This window comes from Sycon ciliatum, chromosome 4, assembly GCF_964019385.1.
Source record: "Sycon ciliatum chromosome 4, ocSycCili1.1, whole genome shotgun sequence".
NCBI lineage: Eukaryota > Metazoa > Porifera > Calcarea > Leucosolenida > Sycettidae > Sycon > Sycon ciliatum.
In genome coordinates this window covers 14,097,053-14,119,427 of record NC_088646.1, presented here as the reverse complement: position 1 = coordinate 14,119,427, position 22,375 = coordinate 14,097,053, and the positions used below count along the sequence as shown (strand labels likewise).

The 22,375-nt window shown below is 45.6% G+C and overlaps 1 protein-coding gene across 1 annotated transcript in view; it reads left to right on the top strand.

Annotated features, from left to right (window-relative positions):
• The window catches only part of LOC135814609 (ATP-dependent RNA helicase A-like), a 97,063-nt gene that overhangs the window by 11,436 nt on the left and 63,252 nt on the right, over positions 1 to 22,375 (top strand). The window contains exons 5-10 of the mRNA XM_065327762.1: positions 7,583 to 7,629; positions 10,655 to 10,785; positions 12,753 to 12,799; positions 17,899 to 18,032; positions 19,457 to 19,546; positions 21,354 to 21,521. Of these exons, the coding sequence (XP_065183834.1) occupies positions 7,583 to 7,629; positions 10,655 to 10,785; positions 12,753 to 12,799; positions 17,899 to 18,032; positions 19,457 to 19,546; positions 21,354 to 21,521 (617 nt within the window). The remainder of the gene's footprint in view (positions 1 to 7,582; positions 7,630 to 10,654; positions 10,786 to 12,752; positions 12,800 to 17,898; positions 18,033 to 19,456; positions 19,547 to 21,353; positions 21,522 to 22,375) is intronic.

Here is a 22,375-nt window from a genome sequence, read left to right as displayed (position 1 = left end):
AACAGAGCCAAGCGTTTCCATGACTGTACAACACCAAGAACCAAAACCTTCTCTCAGCCCATTTCGGCAGAGACTAATGTGGGTGCACAGATTGCAGTAAGTTCTGATTCTCAAGTGGCGAAATTAAATTTCACGGTTTGTGTGAGACTCAGCTGAAGGCCGAGTTTTCCGCATCCATAGGAATGCCGCCACCCTAAAGGATTTAAGGCGCGGATGCAGCTCCTAAAGTGGTGGGAGGTGAGTAGATCAATCCTTCCACTTCCAAGCAGGACTTGAATATGGTACCCTCTGTTTCTCAATCATGGTCTTAGACCATCCCACTATGCCTGCATGCGAAACATACTTATACGTGTACACTGAAAACATTGCAGTCTAGAGTGAGTGGCAAATCAGTGGTGAACTACTGCTACTTGTTGGGATGTTCTTTATTTTATTTTATTTATTTTTACGAAAGCTGCAACTCTTCAGCTGCCAACATCATGTAATTCCTAACCTGCGTCCGTTTGAATCCATATGCATACTCTGAAGCTCTGAAAAAATTCGGAGTGTGCTATTCTCATAATTATTGTCATGCTGCGAAGTATTTGTAAATGTCGTATACAACACCTCTAATTATTATTCCTACAGTACCCGTACTAGTCCTATGAAGGCTATGATATTAATATAATATCATAAAAAAGCGTACAGTCAACTTCGCTAATAACGACTGCGGATATAACGACAATTCGCGAATAACGACAGAATTTCCAAGCCCAGAGCAAGGTCCCATCTAACTGTAATACATATAATGAGACTTCGGGTATAAGGACATTTCGCGAATAAGGACACTTTTCTGATGCCCCGCCGAGTGTCGTTATACGCGAAGTTGACTGTAGTCCTATGATGCGTACATGCACATGTACACACACACACACACATGGCATGCACGCCCGCACTCGCGTTTGTGGTCGCGCACGTTGTATGTGTGCCCGCGCTCATACACACCTCTACATGTGTGACACACGTAGTCAGGAGGTTGTGGTAGCTACTCAGTAAATTATTATTTGCATACCTTTTTAATACATGGGTGTGCACGTATATGACATATTTTGTGTGTGCAAGGTGTACTTGTTTGTGAGTGTTAGTATGTACGCGTATTTATGATTGTGGGAAACGCACACTTACGCGCACTTGCATATGCTTGTGCGAATCCCGCGTTATTGGAAGTGTACATACTTGAAGTAATATGCTATGCTTGTTAGGGGTGAGAGTTTGCAATGAGGTCCTGAGTTCGAGTACTCTGATTTTTTTCGCCTCCTACAAATCACATAATGTAACAAGCATGAAACTCAGATAATACAAGCCCCGATTGAACAGATTCGTGGTCCTTTCCTTGATTACATTTGATTGATTGGTCATTGTGGATTCCCTCTACTCCTGTACCAATGTTCACGACACAGCCTGTACATCACTAATGATTTACTATCACTATTCACTATGCCTCTGTCTGAGTCTGCCAAGTCTCTCACTACGTTCATCACGCCGTGGGGGTAGATACCGATTCTGCCAGAATCCACAAGGTCTCGTGTCCGCTGGCGATGGACACTCGTTACATGTGTGTTTCAGGATAGGTACTAGGTATGGGCCGGGGACTATAATTGTAGGATAGGTACTAGGTATGGGCCGGGGACTAGAATTGTAGGATAGGTACTAGGTATCGGCCGGGGACTAGAATTGTAGGATAGGTACTAGGTATCGGCCGGGGACTATAATTCCCAAATGGGAAAGATAACAAATAATAGGAAACAAGGGGGGGGGGGGGGGGCAGAGAAAATTTTGCATGAGGGCGGATTTTTTTATTCTTATAATTTCGGACGACCCCTTATCCTCCGAATGTGAACGAAAGTACAAGTTTGGTGTGTGTGTGTGTGTGTGTGTGTGTGTGTGTGTGTGTGTGTGTATGGCCAGAAAAAGCCACTTCATAGCTGTGTGGTGACCAGGCTGAATAGTGGTGGTCAATTCTTCAGCCTTGCAAGCTGTTGAATGGTGCAATCCCAGGACAAGTTTAGTAGGGATATCACCGTATTTTTTTCTTTCGTAGTAAACCAAGAAAACTGTTTGTTTTCGGGAAGAACTATAGTACAGGAGATAGCACAGAAAATTTGGATGAAAAATCTTGAAGGATACCATAGATATGAGGCGTCAAAGTCATACGCCAACCTTCATCATGATGTATGCGGAATGCCATACTGCTGTGGCACCAACAGGGTTTTCCGGAAAGCCTAGCAAATGCTTAGCAACATTACAATATTGTCAGAATGCTATGAAATCTGGCTTGTAGGTGCAATATAGGTGTCTCTTCGTCTGGTGAAGCCTACATATAGGCTTTGGGCATGTTGACAGGGGCGACGCACAGGCTGAAGCATTGCCATGGCAAAATATGGCCGCTGAGTGCCCACACAAACATATCTGTGCCACGTAGGCCATAAAAACTGAGAGAGAAACGCTTTTTTCACAGAAAGAACGAAGAGTATTGCCTTGCGAGTCGTGCTTTTTTCTCAAGCCTATTGAAAGGCTTTGCGAAGACTACTTCCTGCTATCAGCTGATCATGGAGGTTCCGAGTGCGGACGAGTCAGCTGGCACGAACAGCGATTTAGAGTGCGCTCCTGGGCTTGAGTCGGATGGAGAGGTGGACACCGGCAGCGGTGATGAAGTTGAGACTGAGACTGAGAATGTTCCTGCTGTGGCAGCCAGCAGCGGTGAACAGCCAGCACGAAGAGCTCGGCAAATTAATGTTGGCTGGACTGACGTTCTGCCTACAAATGAGCTGCCGACTTTTAACGGCCTTCCGGGCATCAAGGGCGACCTGACTGTGGAGCAATTGGCAGATCCTGAGTTTGTATTTTCCAAGTTCATCACTGAAGAAATGTTGAAAATTTGTGTGACCCAAACGAATTTGTATTATCACCAATGGATTGCCCGCGTAGTGCTGCAAGATATGCCACACCAACGCCCATGGAAGGATCTGACAGTGTCTGAGCTAAAGGTGTGGATTGGAATTCTACTGCACAATGCTCTACACCCGTACCCCTCCATATCCCTGTACTGGTCTTCCGACCCAAACTTTGCGAGCGAGATTGTTAAAAAGACAATGAGCCTAGTACGTTTTGAGCAAATCAAGCGGTTTATTCATCTGGCCGACAGCGGACAAGAGCCTAAGCGCGGTGCAGCAAACTATGATGTCCTCTACAAGTTGCGGCCTTGGCTGGCAGGTCTACTGACCAACTCCCAGGAGATGTTTGTGCCGGGCAAATGTGTGTCAGTAGACGAAATGGACATATCCTTCAAGGGCCGGTCAGCGTTCAAGTCAAGGGTCAAGTTCAAGAGAGCTGGGGATGGATTTCTTGCCTACGCTCTGTGCGATCCAGTGACAGGCTACACCTACTCGTACCAGTTTCAGTTTGACAACAAGGTGGCCACCACTCCTGGCCTAAGCAAAACTTTCAGTGCTGTTTATCAACTGATGCGCCAGCTTCCAGGTGACGGCTATCATGTCTTTGTGGACAATCTGTACTCAAGCTGCTTGCTGGCAGAAAAGCTGCTGGAGGACAACAAACTGTACACGTGTACAGCGCGCTCAGATCGGATTCCCGACTGTGTGAAGCAGACTGTTCGCCGTGGCCAAGGAGCAGAAGAAGCACGAGGCACCGTCAAATGGGCATGCCGGCGCAATGTGGTTGCTCTAACCGTTTATGACAATAAGCCAGTTCCCATGATAACAACCGGTCATCACAAGCTAGAGGACGTGGTCTACACTAGAAAGAGAACAAGGATAAACCTCGACACTGGCCTCCCGCACACGGAGGATGTTGAGCTGAAAAAGCTCAATGTCATTCATGATTACAACTCCAACATGAATGGCGTTGATATGGCAGACCAGCTGCGAGGGTACTACAGCTGCTCGATCAAGTCCCTCAAGTGGTGGCATTCGATTCTCTTTTGGATTATTGATACTGCTGTGTGCAACGCGTACATCATTCATCGTGAAGGCATGAAAGGTCATGCCACCGCCTTGCCAACCCAGTCTCACTTGCAGTTTGTGAGTTCCCTTGCCACAAAGTTGTTGCAGGCTGAGTGCCAGGCCAAGGAGCGAGCCAGTAGCAGTGGAAGAAAGAGGCGAAGGTCATCAGACGCTGTAGCAAACCGACCAGCAGAGAGGCTTCTTGGAAAACACCTCATCCGGTCGATTCAAGAAAGCACTGCAGCCACTCCGCAGCGTGATTGTGTCCTTTGTAAAGAGCAAGGGAAACGCGCCCGCTCTAACTATGAATGTGGCACGTGTGATGTTGGTCTTCATCCGGGCTGTTTTGAAGGCTGGCATCAGTAGTACAGCTTGCTGTTCCACCTGGGATTGGCATTTTAGACCTTAGTGTACTTTGCAATCCCCGATGTTCTTCTGTATTTTTTGGTAGCAGCATCCTCCTAAGCGTTTTTGCATGTTTTGTTGGTACTGACCCTTTTGCTCTTGATTGCTGATTCAATGAAGTACTTAGCATTCGCCAATGTTCTTATGCAGATTTTGCTAGCATATTCCTCCCATGCTTTTCTGTATGTTTTGTTAGCACTGACCCTTTTGCTGTTGCTTGCTGATTCATGTTTCCTTCTGGTTTTTGAAATTGCATGATCAGTAGATAAGTAACAGGCTGCTTTAGCCAGCATGTTGGCAGAATCAACCTCGGTTGTTTGCATGAAACAAGTGTCCATGTGGAGTGTGCCTGAAGGAGCGGTGGTATTTTGTGTGTGCTCAATAACTGGGTTGCTGAAACACACTATCATACACATGCTTGGGTCAAATCCAGTCTTGAAAGTCCAACAAGAAAAGCAGCCGCAATGAAAATAAACTTTAGCGGGCTTGATGTGGAGTTTGAAACAGTTTTTTCTTGATTTTTTGAAAAGAAACCGACTTTCCAAAGCCTGTCAGGCCTCCCAAAGTCAGCTGAGTTGGCCTGAGCCTATAAATAGGCTTGAAACGCCTTTTAAATGAGCTGAAGTATGGGATTTCTTTAGAGCCTATATATAGGCTTTGTCCCACCAGACTAAGAGATAGGTGTAATATAGGTGCAATACAGGTTGGTTAGTCCTAATATTGACCAAAATATAATATTTCGGCAAGCGATGACCAATGAGAACGAGCGCGGCGCCCGTAGCAACCACCATAGCAACAATGCTAAATCCATTGAACACGAGTTCCATTACTATGAAATTGAAGTGAGCACTGATGGCTATGGTTGTATTATACATGTACAAATAATAAATACAGCAGTTTGGTCTTCAGATGCCCAACTTTACTGCGGCTGTCACACAGTTGATCAATCATGTACATGTACATTTTTCATGTAAAATGCACAATAGTGAAATATGCGTACAATCCAATCACTGACGCGATCCATGTCAGAGCACCACTCCATAGCAATTTCTTTCTGGTTTCAAGGCGACGAGTCGAATACAAAATCATAGCTCACTTTGTCGCAATAGCGAAAGTCTCCGTCAGGTGCAATCTTTCACTAGGGCCAACAAATCATCTGAAACACTCCTAGCGCTTGAACATATTGGGTCCAGAAATTCATTCCTTTTGGGCGACCAGGAGGTGAAAGTCTTGAAAGCGCGATGAAGAGCGATCCCCCAGCTCGAGAAGAAAGCACTATTCTACATAATTCGAGGTCGCTGAACACGATGGTGGGTGTTTCCTGGCCGTGTACTCCCTCCAAACGGATGAAAAATCCAATTGAAAACTACACTCCTCACAACAAAAAGCTCAAACTACAGTTGCCCAAGCAAGTGCGGCACCAAAACGAGCAGGAAGACCTCAGCTATCAAACGCACCAACTTTCAACTTTGAAAAAGAAAGCAGGACAAAGCAATTCGACAAAAACTGCAGCGAAGTCCATGGTGCCACCGCTACCATGCTAATGTACGTGACCCGCGTGAAGGCTGTTTTCAGCTGATTTGTCACGTGACTGAACTCCCTAAGTTTAGGGTTCACGGCTTGCCACTAAAAGCACCCGTCACGTGCGCCTCCATTTTGGATTATGGACGCGCGCTACAGGCCGCGACAGCGCCTATCGAAGTAAAAAAATATCGACTCGAAGTCTAGCCGGAGAGCGTACTTTTTGAATTTTTCCTTGGCTTCAGTGGCTTCACTTCACTCGGGCTTTGCATTTTTCTGACTGACCTGGACTTGATGATGGCGGCGGTGGCGGTCTTGGCGAAAGATCCAGTTCCATCTGAGACACTCTGTCGTCTTTTCTTATCTGCTGAGGTTCTGCCAAAGCGCAGCTGCATCGAACCTGACTAGATGTAGCTGCACGCATCCTTTGTTTGCCCTGCAAATCTCGATCTGTTGCTCCTCTTGCTGTTTGGCCGCTGATGCCATGGAAGAAAATATTCTTCCTGTAAAGAGGCCGAAACTGAGCTAGGGCACGTCAAGATATGTAGGGTATACAAAGAAAAAGAAATGTCATGGTCGTTTCAGCAGCTCACGACAGCCAACACGCTCCATCGTCGGGATTGGAAGTATCCAGCACGGCTGTTCCGAGCGCTGCTGCTCTTGTTATTCTTCTTCTTCAGAAATTCTCCACACCTTGTCGGCCAAAGTACGCGCGCGCGTGCACGGAAAATAGATGCGCTGAGCCGTTTCTTGTTCGATTTTGACAAATAATGGCTTGTTGTTTTGCTCTCGACCTTGGCTATCCTTCTACCGTTCAGTATTTTACGGAAACGCAACGGCTCCCCCTGTTTTTTTAGCCGAACTTTGGCCAAAGTTACTGGAAAACCAGGAACTCGTTTGAAAAAATACGAACGGTGGAAGTCTTGGAACGTCTTTCGTGCGTGTGGATTCAAAAATTCAGGCAGTTTGAGCCAACCGTAATGAATCCCGTAGAGTTGAAAGTGAGTGATATTGATGGGAAAATGCGATTTGAGCACTGACCGATTGTGTGGGACAGTATATGCACGCGCCTGTCACGTGCGTGATGTAGCTGGCGACGCTAGCATGCCAATCCGTGAACCCTAAAGTTGCTTCTGCTGTAGCATCGCTATCATTGCCTCCGGTGATGGGCGTCAAATGGTGTGTGTGTGTGCGTGTGTGTGTGTGTGTGTGTCCCATATGGTGCAGTGGTATGTGCAGTCGATTTCCAGTCGAGAGGTTGCAGGTTCAATTCCCGACAATTACGGCCGCACACGTCTTTCTTCTCTTTCTCATTCTCCTAGCTCTTCTTTCATTCTCCTGGGTGGTTACCAACAGCCAGTGTATGCCGGAGTATGTGGTGTGGCGTGCGTGTAAAAAAATTAAATAATTGAAAAAATTAAAAATAGGGATTCACTGGCCAGAAAAAGCCACTTCAATCAGCTGTGTGGTGGATACCAGGCTAAAATTAGTGGCGGTCAATTCATCAGCCTTGCAAGCTGTTGAATGGTGTAATCCCAGCACAAGTTGCTATGTCTAACATAGCTGTTCGCTATCATCGCTTCCGCGATGGGCAGGTCTGAGGTCTGAGGTGTGTGTGTATGTATGCATTTTCTTATTTCATGTCTGTCTGTTAGATGCATTGCAACAGTCTCTGGAGAAAACTTTCCAATATCAAGACGAGGTGAGATTTTCCAGACATGACAATGCATTCTGGTGTCGGTCTAGGTATTGCTGATACATGTGTACAGGAATTTATCACTACAGTCTTCTTGTGATAAGTTACGCAGAATGTCCTGCATTAGATAATGTGCCACTGACCGCGAGTGTCCAACTTGCAACATCCACCATGCACCACTTGCATAATTATCCACAGTCGTGACTTTTGCTCTTTCCACTGTGGATGCTGCACACTTTATTACACTCTGTAGAGGGGTGGCGTTTTTCCCGCAGTGGTGCACGCATAATATAGGAACGGGCTCAAAGTTATTTATTCCCGTAGCTATACAAAATATGTTACTTTAGTAGTGTCTGGCGCTAGCCAGGGTCCACACCGCTTTAATTCGTATGTCTGTGTGTGTGTGGTCAGGCCATGATCATGTGACGCGCTATCCCGTACATGTGCCGTATGCCAGTAGAAACGTCTTTGCAAAACAAAAAATGTGCCCGGATATCGTTTCCGTCAGTTCGAATAAAACACGTGATGACCTAGGTAAAAAGCAAAGTGTAGCGAGGGCTCCTGTACTTTCAAGCCCTTTCGTTTGTTGATAATTATTTTGATTCGGAAACATTGTCACAGCGAGACTATGATGTTTACTCAATGGCAAATGTTCACGTCCCTGCGAAGGTTTTTGCCATGTGGTTCTTCTTCTTATAGCAGGTGAACAGTGGTTCGCCTCTTCCTGATAAAGCACCTTTCACCAATGAAGCCACGATTGTAAAGGATGCGCACATGAGGCATATCTTATTTCTGTCTTGGCCGTGGTGAAAAAATAGCACCTAGAATTTCTGAATAAAAACTCGGATATTGAGCCAATAGTAATATGTAAAAGAGAAAAGGACCTAACAGTCCACCAAGGTAACGAGATAATATACAGTCAGATAGTGCGACAACAAGACACAAAACTGAGAAGGATATTGAGACATTCGACGACCTGACACCTAGCTCCAACATATCTACGAATCGCATTATTGTCGCACTATCTGACTGTATATTATCTCGTTACCTTGGTGGACTGTTAGTCATAACTAGTAACTTATAGGTCCTTTTCTCTTTCCATAGAATTTCTGAACTCAAATTTAAGTGGAATCACTAACTACTATTATTCCCTTTTGAAACTGCCTCTGTTACACCAAAATTTGATACGAGAAATTGGGCTGCTTTAAGGCAACGGACCAACAGACAGGAGTGGCTGGGTTCGTTCGCCTCTGGCCTCAGAATAAACTTCAATATGTCAGCTTCCACAAAATATATTTCGAGTGAACTATCCACGCTATTAAATGATCAGTTTCGGCCCACATAGTTTTTGGTGACTGGTGTATGCAATACGGGACCATATTGAATTGGGAAAAGCAGGTTCTGAGATGGTCATCTTCATCCATGTTTCTTAACCCATTCAGCGCTACTGGGCCTTGCCTATGGTACTCTGCATATAAAATGCTAAAAACAGGGCCAATAGCATGTTCTAAAACTCCAGGGTTCTGGCAACTGGGGTCCTCAAATCTTTTGGAAAGGATTGCCAAGACTATCAACCACAGGGTGACAGAATCGATACAGTCCCCAAAAAGAATAGCGCCTCACAATAGGGGACGCAAGTTTGCTCTAATTGCGTGAAATACGCCAAATGCATGAAATTGCAGCTGAAAGATCGCTGAAAAGAGAAGAAAAAAAGACGCGTAGTGTTTCCAAGCGGGATTCGAACCAACGACCTATCGTACAAGAGGGATGATCATGATCCAAATGACTAACAGGGCTTTTACACACCAGACAGTGCCAGAAATCACTATATATCTCATGACGTCTATAGACGTCATCCCGCGCATGGGGGGCATTTTCAATGACGTCTATAGACGTCATCAGCGTTCAATGGGTTAAAGTGGTGCTTTCAGTGAAAACATTCCACTATCTAGTTGAGCGCACTCATCTTATTGCGGTGGAAGTGCGTGAGTTCGATTGGGAATATAAGACCATGGGAGCTCTCGGACTAAAATCATTCAACTCAGCGCCGAAAAACTACACGTACGGCCGCACCAAAAAAATCCTTTGTTTCGGGCAACCCGACTAACCGATGTTTTGAGCGCCGACCGATTTTTTTGTATGCAGTCATACATATGCATATATTGTGCGCATCCTACGCATGTACGTGCGCGCACTTCACAGTGTGCCAGGCCGAAGGCTCTTCCTTCCTAGCTCTGGCTAGTCGTTTCAGTCCTTTGTTTTGAGTAGACTCAATCGAGTCGGATTTGTTGCAGGGCGCTTGTAGTTGCCAAGTGTAGCGTTTTCGACACCGACATGTAGTTTAGAAACTCGAGTGGCAAAACGATTCCGTCACTATAGTTGATGGCGGCCGGACCGTCGTCAACAGCTGCCTTATCACGGTGGATTGTACACTGAGCAATTTGTTGGAAAATCTTCATCCAGAAGGCATCACTCGCTTCAAAGCAGTGTTTGCTGCCTCCGTCAAAACTGGGTCAAGCCGGAACGATGCTGACATGAGTGATAATGTTGAACTTCATTTTTGAGTTCGGACGCCAATTCTTGTCTTTTACATTGGAGCAACAGGAATCTGTAGTTTCTGGCCCGCGACGATCGCTGAACGATGTGTTGGTGCTCAGCGTCTCAGAGTATGACCACGGTCCAGTTTGACTGTTCCTGGTGGTCTGATTGAGCTGTTGATTGCGATTGCTATGTACGCCTGCTTTATCAACCACGCATTTTGTATCTGGGCTGTGTACTCTACACATGTGCATACTGGTAATTACATCTGGCATGCTTAAAAAATATCAGCAAAAAAAAAGAAAGCCGGCCGACTGACCGGTATTTTCTGGCCATGTTGCCCGAAACAAAAGACTTTTTCGGTGCGGCCTATTAAATGGCATTTAGATGTTAGGCCTTACTTCCTCTGTAGCATACTGTAGCTGTGTTTTAATGTATGGTGGCTTGATGATGGCATGACTGATTGTGACATGTACACGTTCTTGTCATCCAGACTGCTACGGAGGCACAGTCACATGGTAGCTGGACTCTGGAGAATGCCAAGGGTAGGCTTTGTGCCTTTCTACAGCAGACTAAGCAGAGCAAGGAGATCAGAATCACCACAGAAGGACCTGCTCACTGCAGGTAAGAAGTTATCCTTTCTAGTTATCCGAATGCAGCCCCATGGACTGATATGTACAGTCAACCTCGTTAGAACGAACACTGAAACGGCGAACTTTCCATTACTACGACCTGGGGCCAATCCTATGGTTGGTCAGGCATCATATCAAGTCAAAGGTATTCGTTTACGACGAACTCCTGTACAGCGAATTTTCGTGGAGAAGAACTAATTTCAAGCGTGATTTGAACAAAATCAGCTCATAGTACTTGGTCCGCGTCACCAATATGGTCGCTTATCTTTCGACAATTTGAACTTAGACTTTGGACAACAACGCATGCACTTCAGGTGATAAAACCTGGTACGATGGAAGGTAAGGTAGAGAATGACAACTAGCCATGAGGAATTTATTGTCCAATGAAGGGTTCATCCTATTTTTGGTCCTCTTCGTCGCTTCAGCGCTGGCGACAAAATATTCCTGCTCGGGATCGCCTCTCTCGCTTTCGCAAGTTCATCTCTCTTCCTCTCAGCTGCCTGGCTATTTTCTAAAGGGAAGTCGATCGTCACGGTTGCCTTCTCTATAGATCTTCCCGTGGAAAGTCGAACGGCGCGAGTCATAAGGCACGGTCCGTGACGGGGTGACTTTCGGACCTAATTTCTCATTTTTCGGGTCTTCTTTTCAAATATTTTTCCTTGAAAGAAGCGGAATCAAGTTCACAATACCAGTTTTTCACGAAGACCAAAAATTAGCCCTGAAAGTTGTGGCATTCCAATAATAGCCCCAGGAAATGATAGAATAGTTCATCTGTCACGCTCCTGAACTATCCCTAAATACGATAAGTGACATGAGATCTTATCTTGCTAAAATTCAACTCAAGTTGTGCTAGCCATTCTGTGAGTTATCATGGGAAGCGCAGTGTTCGAAATGCTAAAAATTTCCAAGTACGAATCGGGAGTAGTTGGCGCACGACACCGTCTCCTGTTCACACTCGAATTGCAGCCGTTCTGTAAGCTTGCGTCCCGTCTACGGTATGAAAAGTTGAATCGATCAAACTCTTCCCGTCGCTTCCCGATCTGTACGGTAGTACGGTTGCGTTCCCGTTCCTGGTGTTGACATTGGACGCTGTCAGACAGTCCCGTCGCTTCCCGTCGATCCTTACGTCGCGTCCCGTCGCGCCCCGTCGAATGTGAACTAGGCTTAAATTATCACAAGTGTAGCCAACGCGTATAGGCGATTGGTTTGTAGGCTTGCCGCCTGCCAATCATGAGAATCATGAGATCATGAGAATCATGAGATCATGAGAATCATGAGGTTCTGAGTTCAAACCTGCGCTGGTAACAGGGAGTGTGTGTAGTGCTCTCTCAATCACGCTGATGCGGGCGGGTACCACTTTACATCCAATGGACTGTGCCAACACCCACGGTGAACTGGGTACTCACTTGCTCGGTGTGAGGGTAACAAGGATGCGGTTTATGGGGTTATAGGACCTTTACACGCCCACTTGTTGAGAGACTTATCCCCTCTCCCCTGACTCACTTGTGAGGTCTGCATTCGACACTGAGGATATATGGGCGAAGTGGTGGCCCGTCGATGCCAATGTATTTGCTTGATGTGTTCCTAAACACGTCAGGTTTTGCGGCCACGAATCCGGCTAACTTTACTTTACTTTAGAGAACGAGTCCAATACAAAAGCATAAACAGACTGTCCCGAAGTTATTTTGGGAACAAAATGTACTACTTGCTGACACTGACGTTGACGTTGACGGAACACGAATTTGTGTTTAACACGCACAAAGTCTTGTACATCATTATGCGCCGGTGTTGTGGAGTAAACAGCAGGCACGACCACAGTCACCAATCCAGCTTCAACCCTGCGCTCGCTTCAGCAGCATGTTGCTCGCGCTTGCTTTACCTCCACACGGATGGACGACCAGCGCAGAGTGACATTTTTTGATGTTTTTGTATCTGTTTTCTCTGTTTATGGCTGTTTAGGCGGTTCAAAGCTGAGCTTACAATAGATGTCCCCCGCCTTCGTCGCAGTGAGTAGTTGAACCCTTTGGAGTCCATTATTTCATTATTTTTGCTTCCTCAGAATTTGTGGTAGCCACAAAACCCACACACCTTTCCAACATAGCTTTGGTTCTACTTACCCGATTTTGAAGATCTATTGGAAAGCTCTTGGTCAGTTGATTGCACTGAGCCCAAACTCATCAAGAGCACTACTCAATGCCTGCCGCTGCAACGTACTCCAAAAGCGACTCCAGTTCCAGATCTGAGACAAAATCAGTCCTTTTCACACTGATCCTAGATTGCAACTGCTTTTTTTCTTCTTCTTTCGAATGGAAGCTTTCCTCGCCGTGGCTTCACGCCACACTGGTCTTGGCACGTGCTGCTTGCCCTGAAGCTGGGGTAAATTGATTTTTCATGCACTATTTGACTCACAGCACGCATTGCAGAAAATCCGAAAATATTCGATTGCTTGCCGCTTCCTCCAACTTCACCGGAGAGACTTGAGATTTGTTCAAAGCCATAGCGCAGAGTTTTCCCTACCACTTAGACCTTTCGATCATTGAATTCTGGTTAAGATTCGGCTGAGTTACTAGTGTGCAGAACTGCAACCGCATTATTGTGTATAGTGTGAAGTTCACCCTAAAATGAAAATTTCACAACCTGTAGCGAAAGATGCACTGGTTTTAACCCTTTGAGGCCCATAGTACGGATATATCTGTACCAGTGTACTTGCATACTTTTATAAGCGCAACCTGGCGTAACTCGGCTGTCCCTTGGACCAAATCGGACAATCGAAAGGTCTGTCGACATTTGAATTGTCTCGGCTATCGGCTCGAAAAAACCCGAAGGCGATCCGATGTCGGAGAGCGGAGTTATAAGACTCGAACTAAGTTCTCTCTGCAGAGTCAAATCGGGTGCGTGCATTTTGTACTCGTTTTGGGGGTTTTCCCCCACTCGCGGCCCATGCAGCCACAGATAGTTCATGTCATCACAAAGGCATGTTTCTCAGCTCTCATGTAAAAAAATCTGAGCCATCTGCGATACGATTTGTTGAAATGGTAAAGAATTTGAGTTGGGCGCTCACAATGCTGGCTTTGGAGCGCCGAATCGCGCTGCGGCGCTGGTTCTATGGATCCAATGATGGATAGCTAGCTATCGCTGTGTTTCTCTGGCCAAGAGCTTTCCAGAAAGCCCAAGATCACCAAAATCGGCCAAAGGACACCAAAGTTACGACCAGATAAGTAACTGGGCTCGCGTACGCAGTGCATTCCTTGAAATAATCATGGGCCCTGAAGGGTTAATATTGCATCTCGGGAGACCTGCATCGGTGGCTCCAAGACTACCTCTGCAACCGCACACTTCAAGTCCTCATCTCCGGCCAGACATCAGCCAGACGCCCAGTTAAGGCTGGGGTGCCACAGGGCAGTATCCTGGGGCCCACCTTATTCTTGGTCTACGTCAACGACCTTGAAGACCACCTCCCAATCGGCTCCAACCTTGCCTCATTCGCCGATGACACAACCATATACGCCGAAATTGCAACGCTCGCTGCTGTTCCTGACAACGCTAGAGTACTCCAGGCTGCTGTCGACCTAGTATCCAGTTGGGGCTCGGATTGGAAAGTGCAGTTCGAGCCAGCCAAATCTCAGGCCCTTACAATTTCCCACCATCGTCGGGACTGGCCAATACCCCCCATTGTCTTCAATGGAACTCCTGACGAGGAGCAGCCCTCCATCAAAGTACTCGGCGTCACGTTTGACCATCAGCTAAAATTCAGCCAGCATATCCGAACTGTTGTAGTCCGAGCAACGCAGAGACTTGGAGCCTTGCGCAAGGCATTTCACTTGCTGACTATTCCTGCCCGGCTTCGAGCCTACAAAGCCTTTGTCCGGCCGGTTATGGAGTACTGCCCAATCGTCTGGATGGGGGCAGCTCCTTCCCACTTGAATCGGCTGGACTGGGTGCAGGAGCGAGCCATCAAGGCAATACATCCGCAATGCTGGCTTCCTAGCCTCATAATTCGCCGCACCATCGCTGCCCTCTGCCTCCTGTATAAAGCCCTTTGCGATAATTCTCCCGCTCTTCTCTCGAGAATGGCTCCACCCCCGACACACCAACCCAGGACCACACGCCTCACCCGCCAGGCTGTACGACTGTCCACCGCGCATCCCCATCAGTTACAGAATGTTCTTCCTGCCAATTCCCGGAACAATGTGAGCCGAGCCTTTCCCCACTCCGTCATCCCAATTTGGAACCAGCTGCCTACCTCTATCATTCCCCACCCATTTCACCCAAAGAACATCCAAAAGTTCAAGACAGCAGCTTATCACCATCTCCTCAGAACGAACTGGAACTGGGCCACTCATAGCATACGCGAGTAAGAGGGTACAGTGTCCTACCCTGCTTGGACATACATGTAATCTCTCCTCACGGACAGTCTCCTCTTGAATTTAAAAGTCTAACAGCGTTCACATCAATATTCAACTTATTCTTTTGCTCACTGAGCAATACAATCTTTCCATTTTCTTTCGTCTGTTTTCTTTTTCAATTTAATCCTCCCCACCCAATATCCCTTTGGTGCGTCCATGGAGCTATGAAGCCGAGACCTCTGGTCGGCGGAGCTTAATGGGCCCCACCACCACACTCCATCATTCACCCCAGTGTCTGGAGATATGTGGATTTTGTAGAGAAAAAAAAAAAAAAAAATTGAAGGTCCCAGGTTGATCAGACCAGCTGTTCCAGAGTTATAGCAGCTTGACGTTTCATCTAAATTTGATGACATCATGATGACAACATTAACTTGCCCAGAGTAGGCCAGATTTGTGACATCACAGAGATAAACTTTGTATGGGAGTAGATAGGGAAAAATCTTTTTCTTTCTTTCTACAACAACCGAACTTCTTGCCAGAATTTTTTTCCAGTCAGGATACCGATAATGTGCCATATGTCCCACACCGAAGTTTGAAAAACATCCGACTTCTTTGGGACAATTTCGAGCCAAAATACTGTTATTTCCCTATCTTCTCCAATAGAGCTTTTTCAAGGTCGACGCGTCGTGCCCGCCACCGGCGCTCACCCTAAGATTGTGGTGAACAAGTCGCATTTCAAAACGCATTGTAAGATACACAAAATGTGACAGGTTCGTCTCCACCAGCGCTTGGAGCGATTCTGAAGCTTGTTCTTTTTCGCCCAAGCCATGGAAGGGCTTCCTGGCAACTGCTCTGACTCCACACGAGTGTCGGACATCAAGTGGAGCTCCATTCTAGTGCTTCTTTCACCTGCATGCATCCATTCCCATACATTCTAGTGATTCTTTCACCTGCATGCATCCATTCCCATACATTCTAGTGATTCTTTCACCTGCATGCATCCATTCCTATACAAAGTGAACGTGAACTGGGCTTTGCCTGTTCACCAGTGATTCAAGATTTCTTGCACTTGACCCCAAAAAGTGACCGTTGGTCCAACCTTGAAAAGCTCTATACAACGTCTTATCTCTCTGACGTCCCAGATCTAGGGGGCGTTCGTTTTTGATCTACAGGTTTGGGTAGAAACTACTTCTTTCGGTAGAGGTGTTCGTTTTTTGAAAAAAAATTCTACTCAAAAGGTTAGATTCTACTTTCCTCTACCGGCTCTACCGGAAAAAAGTTGGTAGAATCCGGTAGAAGTTGGTAGAGCTACGGGATTTCCAGCAAGATCAAGGATTTGTACACAACTCCATAAAAAAAAGAAACATTTCACGTACGCATCGTGTAAACTACTAGATCTGGTAGAACAGCGTTCGTACACTTGTCTCTACCATCTACCTCTATCGGTAGAGTGACTCTACTCTACTCCACCAGGTAGCTAAAAACGAACGCAGCCCTAGCCTATTCTGGGCAAGTTAATGACGTCATAATGATGTCACCAAATTTAGTTTTCCTCACAAGGTGAGAGCAAATTGTATCGCAGCTCAAAGAAACTTTTCGGTCACCAAATGAAATGGGACTTATGCCGCGCTTCAACATTTACCATGCTATTGATATGTCCTTTGTGATTCCATGATCGAGGAAGATATTTGCTTGTTGTAAGTTAGACATGGAGAGTGAGTTTGTCATTTTTCATGCTTTCGTGCAGAATATTTCTTTGATTTCAAAGCGTGCTTTTTTCCAGGAAGCTCACACAGTTAAACGGTTAACTTGCTGCATGTTCATCAGGATTGCTTATTGTTTTGAAACTCTCAATAGTATATGGCGAGAATATGCGTTAAACATGAACTCATTAGTATAATTATGACTGAGAATACTCAATGTGCGGACAGAAGTGTTTTGTCCTTTGTGGACTCATCAGCGCAGCACAGAGAAAATGAGGCCGAACCTGATAGCAATGAAAAAAAGATGAAAAATCAATTTCCCCAAAGCCGGATTTAAACCAGGCCCGAACGTTCCTTGCCAGAGTGCTCAAACTGAGAAATACAGGTCACACTACTGGTACAACACAAGTCTGTAGTCTTAGTAAAACAATACAAGGCTGTAGTCTTAGTAAAACAATACAAAACTGTAGTCTTAGTAAAACAATACAAAACTGTAGTCTTAGTAAAACAATACAAAACTGTAGTCGTAGTGACACAATGCAAGACTGTAGTCGTAGTTTTCGGCTTTCATGGCTCATCAAGTGACATAAACAATGTATTCCGGTTTTGCAACGGCTTAGATGTGGAGTTGCAAGCTGCACGTGGTATACTTCACTACAATCGTGTGAGATGTCGAACCTGTATCATTGTTAGCAGCCACCTACAAATATGTAAAAAGTTTAATCACAGAGAATCACATGACAAACTCTAGCTTTATTGCTTAGGAAAAGCAGTCAAAATTGGGCAATGGCTCCATCATCCCCACAGTATGTCAATATACTGACAGCTGAACAAAATGCCATGCAAGGGAGTGCTAGGGGATTTGTGACACTGAAAGTATGAATGAATGCCGTGTGCCTGGCTGTTGCTTACACCTGCTGTCGCCACCACTCGCTCGCACTGTTGTTAATAGTGCTAGTACTGGTTATGGTGCTGCTGCTACTACTGTGCAGTGCATATGTGTCATGAGTGATGTCACTTTCATCTTCTACTCTTGTGTATTGTGCCCTCCACCAGCCATCAGTGCCTGTGAACTAGCCAACAGTAAGAAACAGGCTGGAAATTCCTGTGCCTTGTCCCTTGTTCGTCAGCTTTTTCACATGGGTGCTATTGATAGCAGTAAAGCGCCAGTGAAAAAGCTTTGTGATCAGGTATGTGCAGCTGGTATGGCATTTTACGGTTGTGCTACATATGAAATACAATATTGGTTTCCCGTACGTCGGTGCCAGCATGGATTCCATTGCTTTTTGCGTGCGTTTCCCATTTTAAGGGAGCATCTCAGAAATTCGCATTTTGTTTGTAAACGTAACGCATTTCGAATGGACTCTACCCCTCCCCCCCCCCCCCCTCTATTCGAAGGTCTTATCACACATTTTCTGTGTACTACATATACCTGCCACTGACATACCTTGCAATCCATGGTATACATGTACATATACCAGTGGCATACCCGGGGGGGGGGGGGGGGGGGGGTGCTTTGGGTGCTCAAGCACCCCCCTCAAAGTCTTGACATTCATGTAGGCCAACTTGATGTACCCATGCCACGAAAAGTACCATAACTTTGTGACCGATTTTCCGATTTACGCAAATGACAGCCCATTGGAAAGGTCTTGAGCGAGGCTATTCATTGAGATGTGATTGAATTTGATATTTTAGAAAACTGTATTGTGCCCAAACTCTGAAAGAAGAAATGGGAATATTCATGAACCAGACTTTTGAACGCATTTTTGGTGGCAATTATCAGATTTTTATAACTGATTTTTTGCTTTCCGCTCGCTGTCACCACTACTACTGGTAGTTGATCATAGTTCACCGTGTTGCATATACTTCCATGTGCCGGGGCAGAGAGTTATCCATACTGTCAAGGCCTTGCCTTTTCTATTCCGATTTCCGGGAACACTCCGATCTGTTGTTCCGACAAACCGACCGAAAACGATTGTTCACGAAAGTGAACTAATCTGTTGTTTCGGGCCCTTGAAATCCCGAAAATATTACGGCTTCTAAAGGGGTCGCTGCCTCCTCGACTCCCTGCCATTGAACACCTCAGAATATCTGAGGAATGATGCTCGGACCATGTGACCACTGGTGGTCGTTGTCATCAATTGATGGCTACTTCACTTGTCAACATACTGTAACGCATGCACAAGGAGTTTATGAATATTGCCAGCAAGGGTCGTATTTACGGCTATTTCCTAAAAACATGTCAAAATTGTGGTCAGAAGACTCCTTTTGAATCTCTTTCTATAGTCTGTAAAATGGTGGTCAGCATACGCCAGACATCACACGCTCTATCTAGCTGCAACCAGTTTTGTCACATCTTGCAACGGTAGCAGCAGCAGTGTTTGCAGCTAGGTAGAGCATGTGATGTTCAGGTGTGATGACCGCCAATTTACAGACTGAAAATGGCAGAAAGGTTGTAATATTGTCGATCTACTTCGAGTAGAAATCAATGATACAGATCATATTCAGTTATGTGGAGGTTCGAGGGTGGTATATTTAGAACACTTTAGGATCGAAATGTTTTCTCTGGAGTTTATGAAATTGAAATATTTCTTTGTTTCCCATCCTCGTGCAGATGAAGCCAACAGTTGTTGATATTCCAGCTGAGCTTCAAGCTGATATTCGCGATCATTTAGCTCAGTTGAACTTTCCCATAGCTACACCAGTAAGTTATAATATAGAAGCCTTGCTTGATAGTTTAACATGTTTTCGATGAGCGCTGTGCGTCGTCCTCGCCTTGTAACATGATGAGCACTGTGCGTCGTCCTCGCCTTGTAACTTGTAACATTTGTAACATTTGTAACATGCCGTTTAAACCAGTAAGTTAGGTAGGTGAAATTGAGAGGCAAACTAGCCAACAAAAAATGCTCTCTTTTCCTCTGGTTGTAGCTGCGACTCAGTGAAAGTATGCTGATATCTATTTTGAAGGAAACTTCTGCGATGGCCCAGTTGCGACAGTTGCGTGAGCTGCGAGATGGATGCGATATGGGGATTTTCCGGTTTCGCGGCCGTCGCATCGCACATTGCAAAAATGCTTCTGTGAATCCCGCTTTAGGCTGTATTTACATGAGAGTTTTCAAACTGTTGCAGTTTCGTAACTCTGAGTTTCGCGAATTGATCGATCATCTGATGGATATTGATATTTTCACTGCCCCGAGAATACTGCTATATGCTATGATTGTGGCAACATCGCCCTACATACATGACAATTGTTACGCTGAACTTGCCACATTCATGATAATAATATAGAAGTGCTCTCAGGGCAGGGACAATATCAATAATTGCTCCAAAACATCTTAGCTCGCGCTTCCTACCGACTGACTTGACACTTGACTCACTCAGGACTGTGTCTGGAACACACGAGAAGTCCATCGAACCTTCCACTTGGCAAACCTCCAAGAAAAAAAGCTCAACTCCCTGCTCAATACAATCATAGTGTTTCGAGGAATTCACCCCTCATCAGTTGAACTTGAGCAGGCTACAGTCCATTCATAAGAAGATGAGCGCTGGCTATGGTGAGCTCCCGTATTTGGTGATTTTTCGTGATTTTGTCGTACACCGTGAAGTGCCGCGGAATTTGAAACTTAAAAATGGTCCGAAAAAGGTACCTCAACTAGAGTTTGAACCGCACAATGTACTGTTGCAAGTGGATTGAAATGGCATGGATTTTCATGTTTTTCCCAATTCAGTGCTTTTGGGGAAAACCTGGCCGAAATCCTATTCTTGTTATGGCTTACTTTTTGAAGAATTAGACTTCAGAAACATAATTGGAAGAGCATCCCTTGGGGGATTGCAAAAGCAATTATGAAAAAACTCAAAATTTGACCCTTTATGGCCAAACGCTAGGATATCATCTTTTTATGAATGGACTGTAGTGAAATTTGTGCTCTGAGAGCACTGCACTATGTTGTGCTCTCCGAGCCGAAACATCACTAGGGATACCAACTTACAGTGACGCTCTGTTTCCAGCATGATCAACACCTCGTGAGCATCAGGCAGCAGCGTGAGTCAGTGTCTCACATGGAGTTGTGAGAGCAGACGCTGAGGACCCTTTCCCATTCGCAACACTGTCGCCTCCAACCATCTAGTCGCGTTCCCGTGCGAGGGACAACAGTTCGAACTAAGATGCCGAGAAGTACTTCATTTAGGAGTACATGTATCAATGTAATTGAAGGAAGAAGGAAAAAATTGCCCATATTGGTATTCCAGCCCACAAACCTTGATTTGGGAAAGAAAACAGAAAAGGGTCACCTAAAGTCGTTTTCAAAACTCACAACCTTCGGTTTTTTGCCGAAATGGTGATATATGTACATGTAATTGGTAACTGTCGCGAACTGCTGTCTACCAAAGAAGGCAATGAAAGTGCTGTGGAAATGTTAATTGGAAAGAGCCTGAAGTCTGTGTTGTTCATTGGTCTCATTGCATTTTGTCGTCAAGAAAATTATTCTTTTCCATTCATGTTTCCTTCATAGACAGCTGATGGTGAAGTAACTCGTATCATTGCGCCAGAAAGCAGCATGGGAGCACCACGTGGTGACAGAGATGGTGTCGTGATATGGGAGCCACCTACCATCGGCTTTAATCCCTGGACTGGACGTCAAGATGAAAGTTTACAAGAGAAGTTGGCCATGTCAACGCCAGTACGTATATAGGCTTAGCTTTCACCCCCCCCCCCCCACACACACCCTCATATTCTCTATTCTCCTTTCTTCACGTTCATGCGTGCAGCCTTCACGAAAGCCGTGATGGGCTGCTCATCTTTCCCTGCCTTATGTTTGGGTCCCTATGATCAATCCTATAATCAATCCTACTGCTACTTAAAGGGGAAGTTTGTATGGGAGTAGATGGGGAAAAACCAGTTTCTTTCTCGTTTCTCTGAAACAATGATTTTCATACCAGAATGTTTTCCAGGCGGGGTACCGGTAGGGTGTCATATGTCCCATACCGAAGTTTGAAAAAGATCCGACTTCTTTGGGACAATGGAGAGCCGAAATGCTGAAATTTCCCCATCTACTCCCATACAAAGTCTATCTCTCTGACGTCATAAATCCGGCCTAGTCTGGGCAACTTAATGACGTCATCATGATGTCACCAAATTTAGTGCAAACTTCAAGCTGGTATAAATCGGGAACGGCTGCTCCGATCAACCTGGGACCTTCACCGTTGGAATCAGTGCATTTTTCGCTACAGGTTGTGAAGTTTTCATTTTAGGGTGAACTTCCCCTGTTAAAGGGGCACTCCGGTTATTTTTTTGGTAGTGTGTTCTCTTCATGGGGGCTTCGGATGGCCCCCAAGGAATGGGGAATCGCGAAAACTAGACCTAAAAAGTCGATATATGAAGCCAGGGAGGGCTAAGTTTGTCTCCTCCGCGGACGGTTTTGATGACGTCACGTGTGACTAGGAGCTCAATCGCGCTCCCGGAGCTTGAATGGGAACACTGCTGAAACTGTCGAGGTGAAGCGCTGCAGGGTAGTTGTCAAGTTTGTTTCTTTCA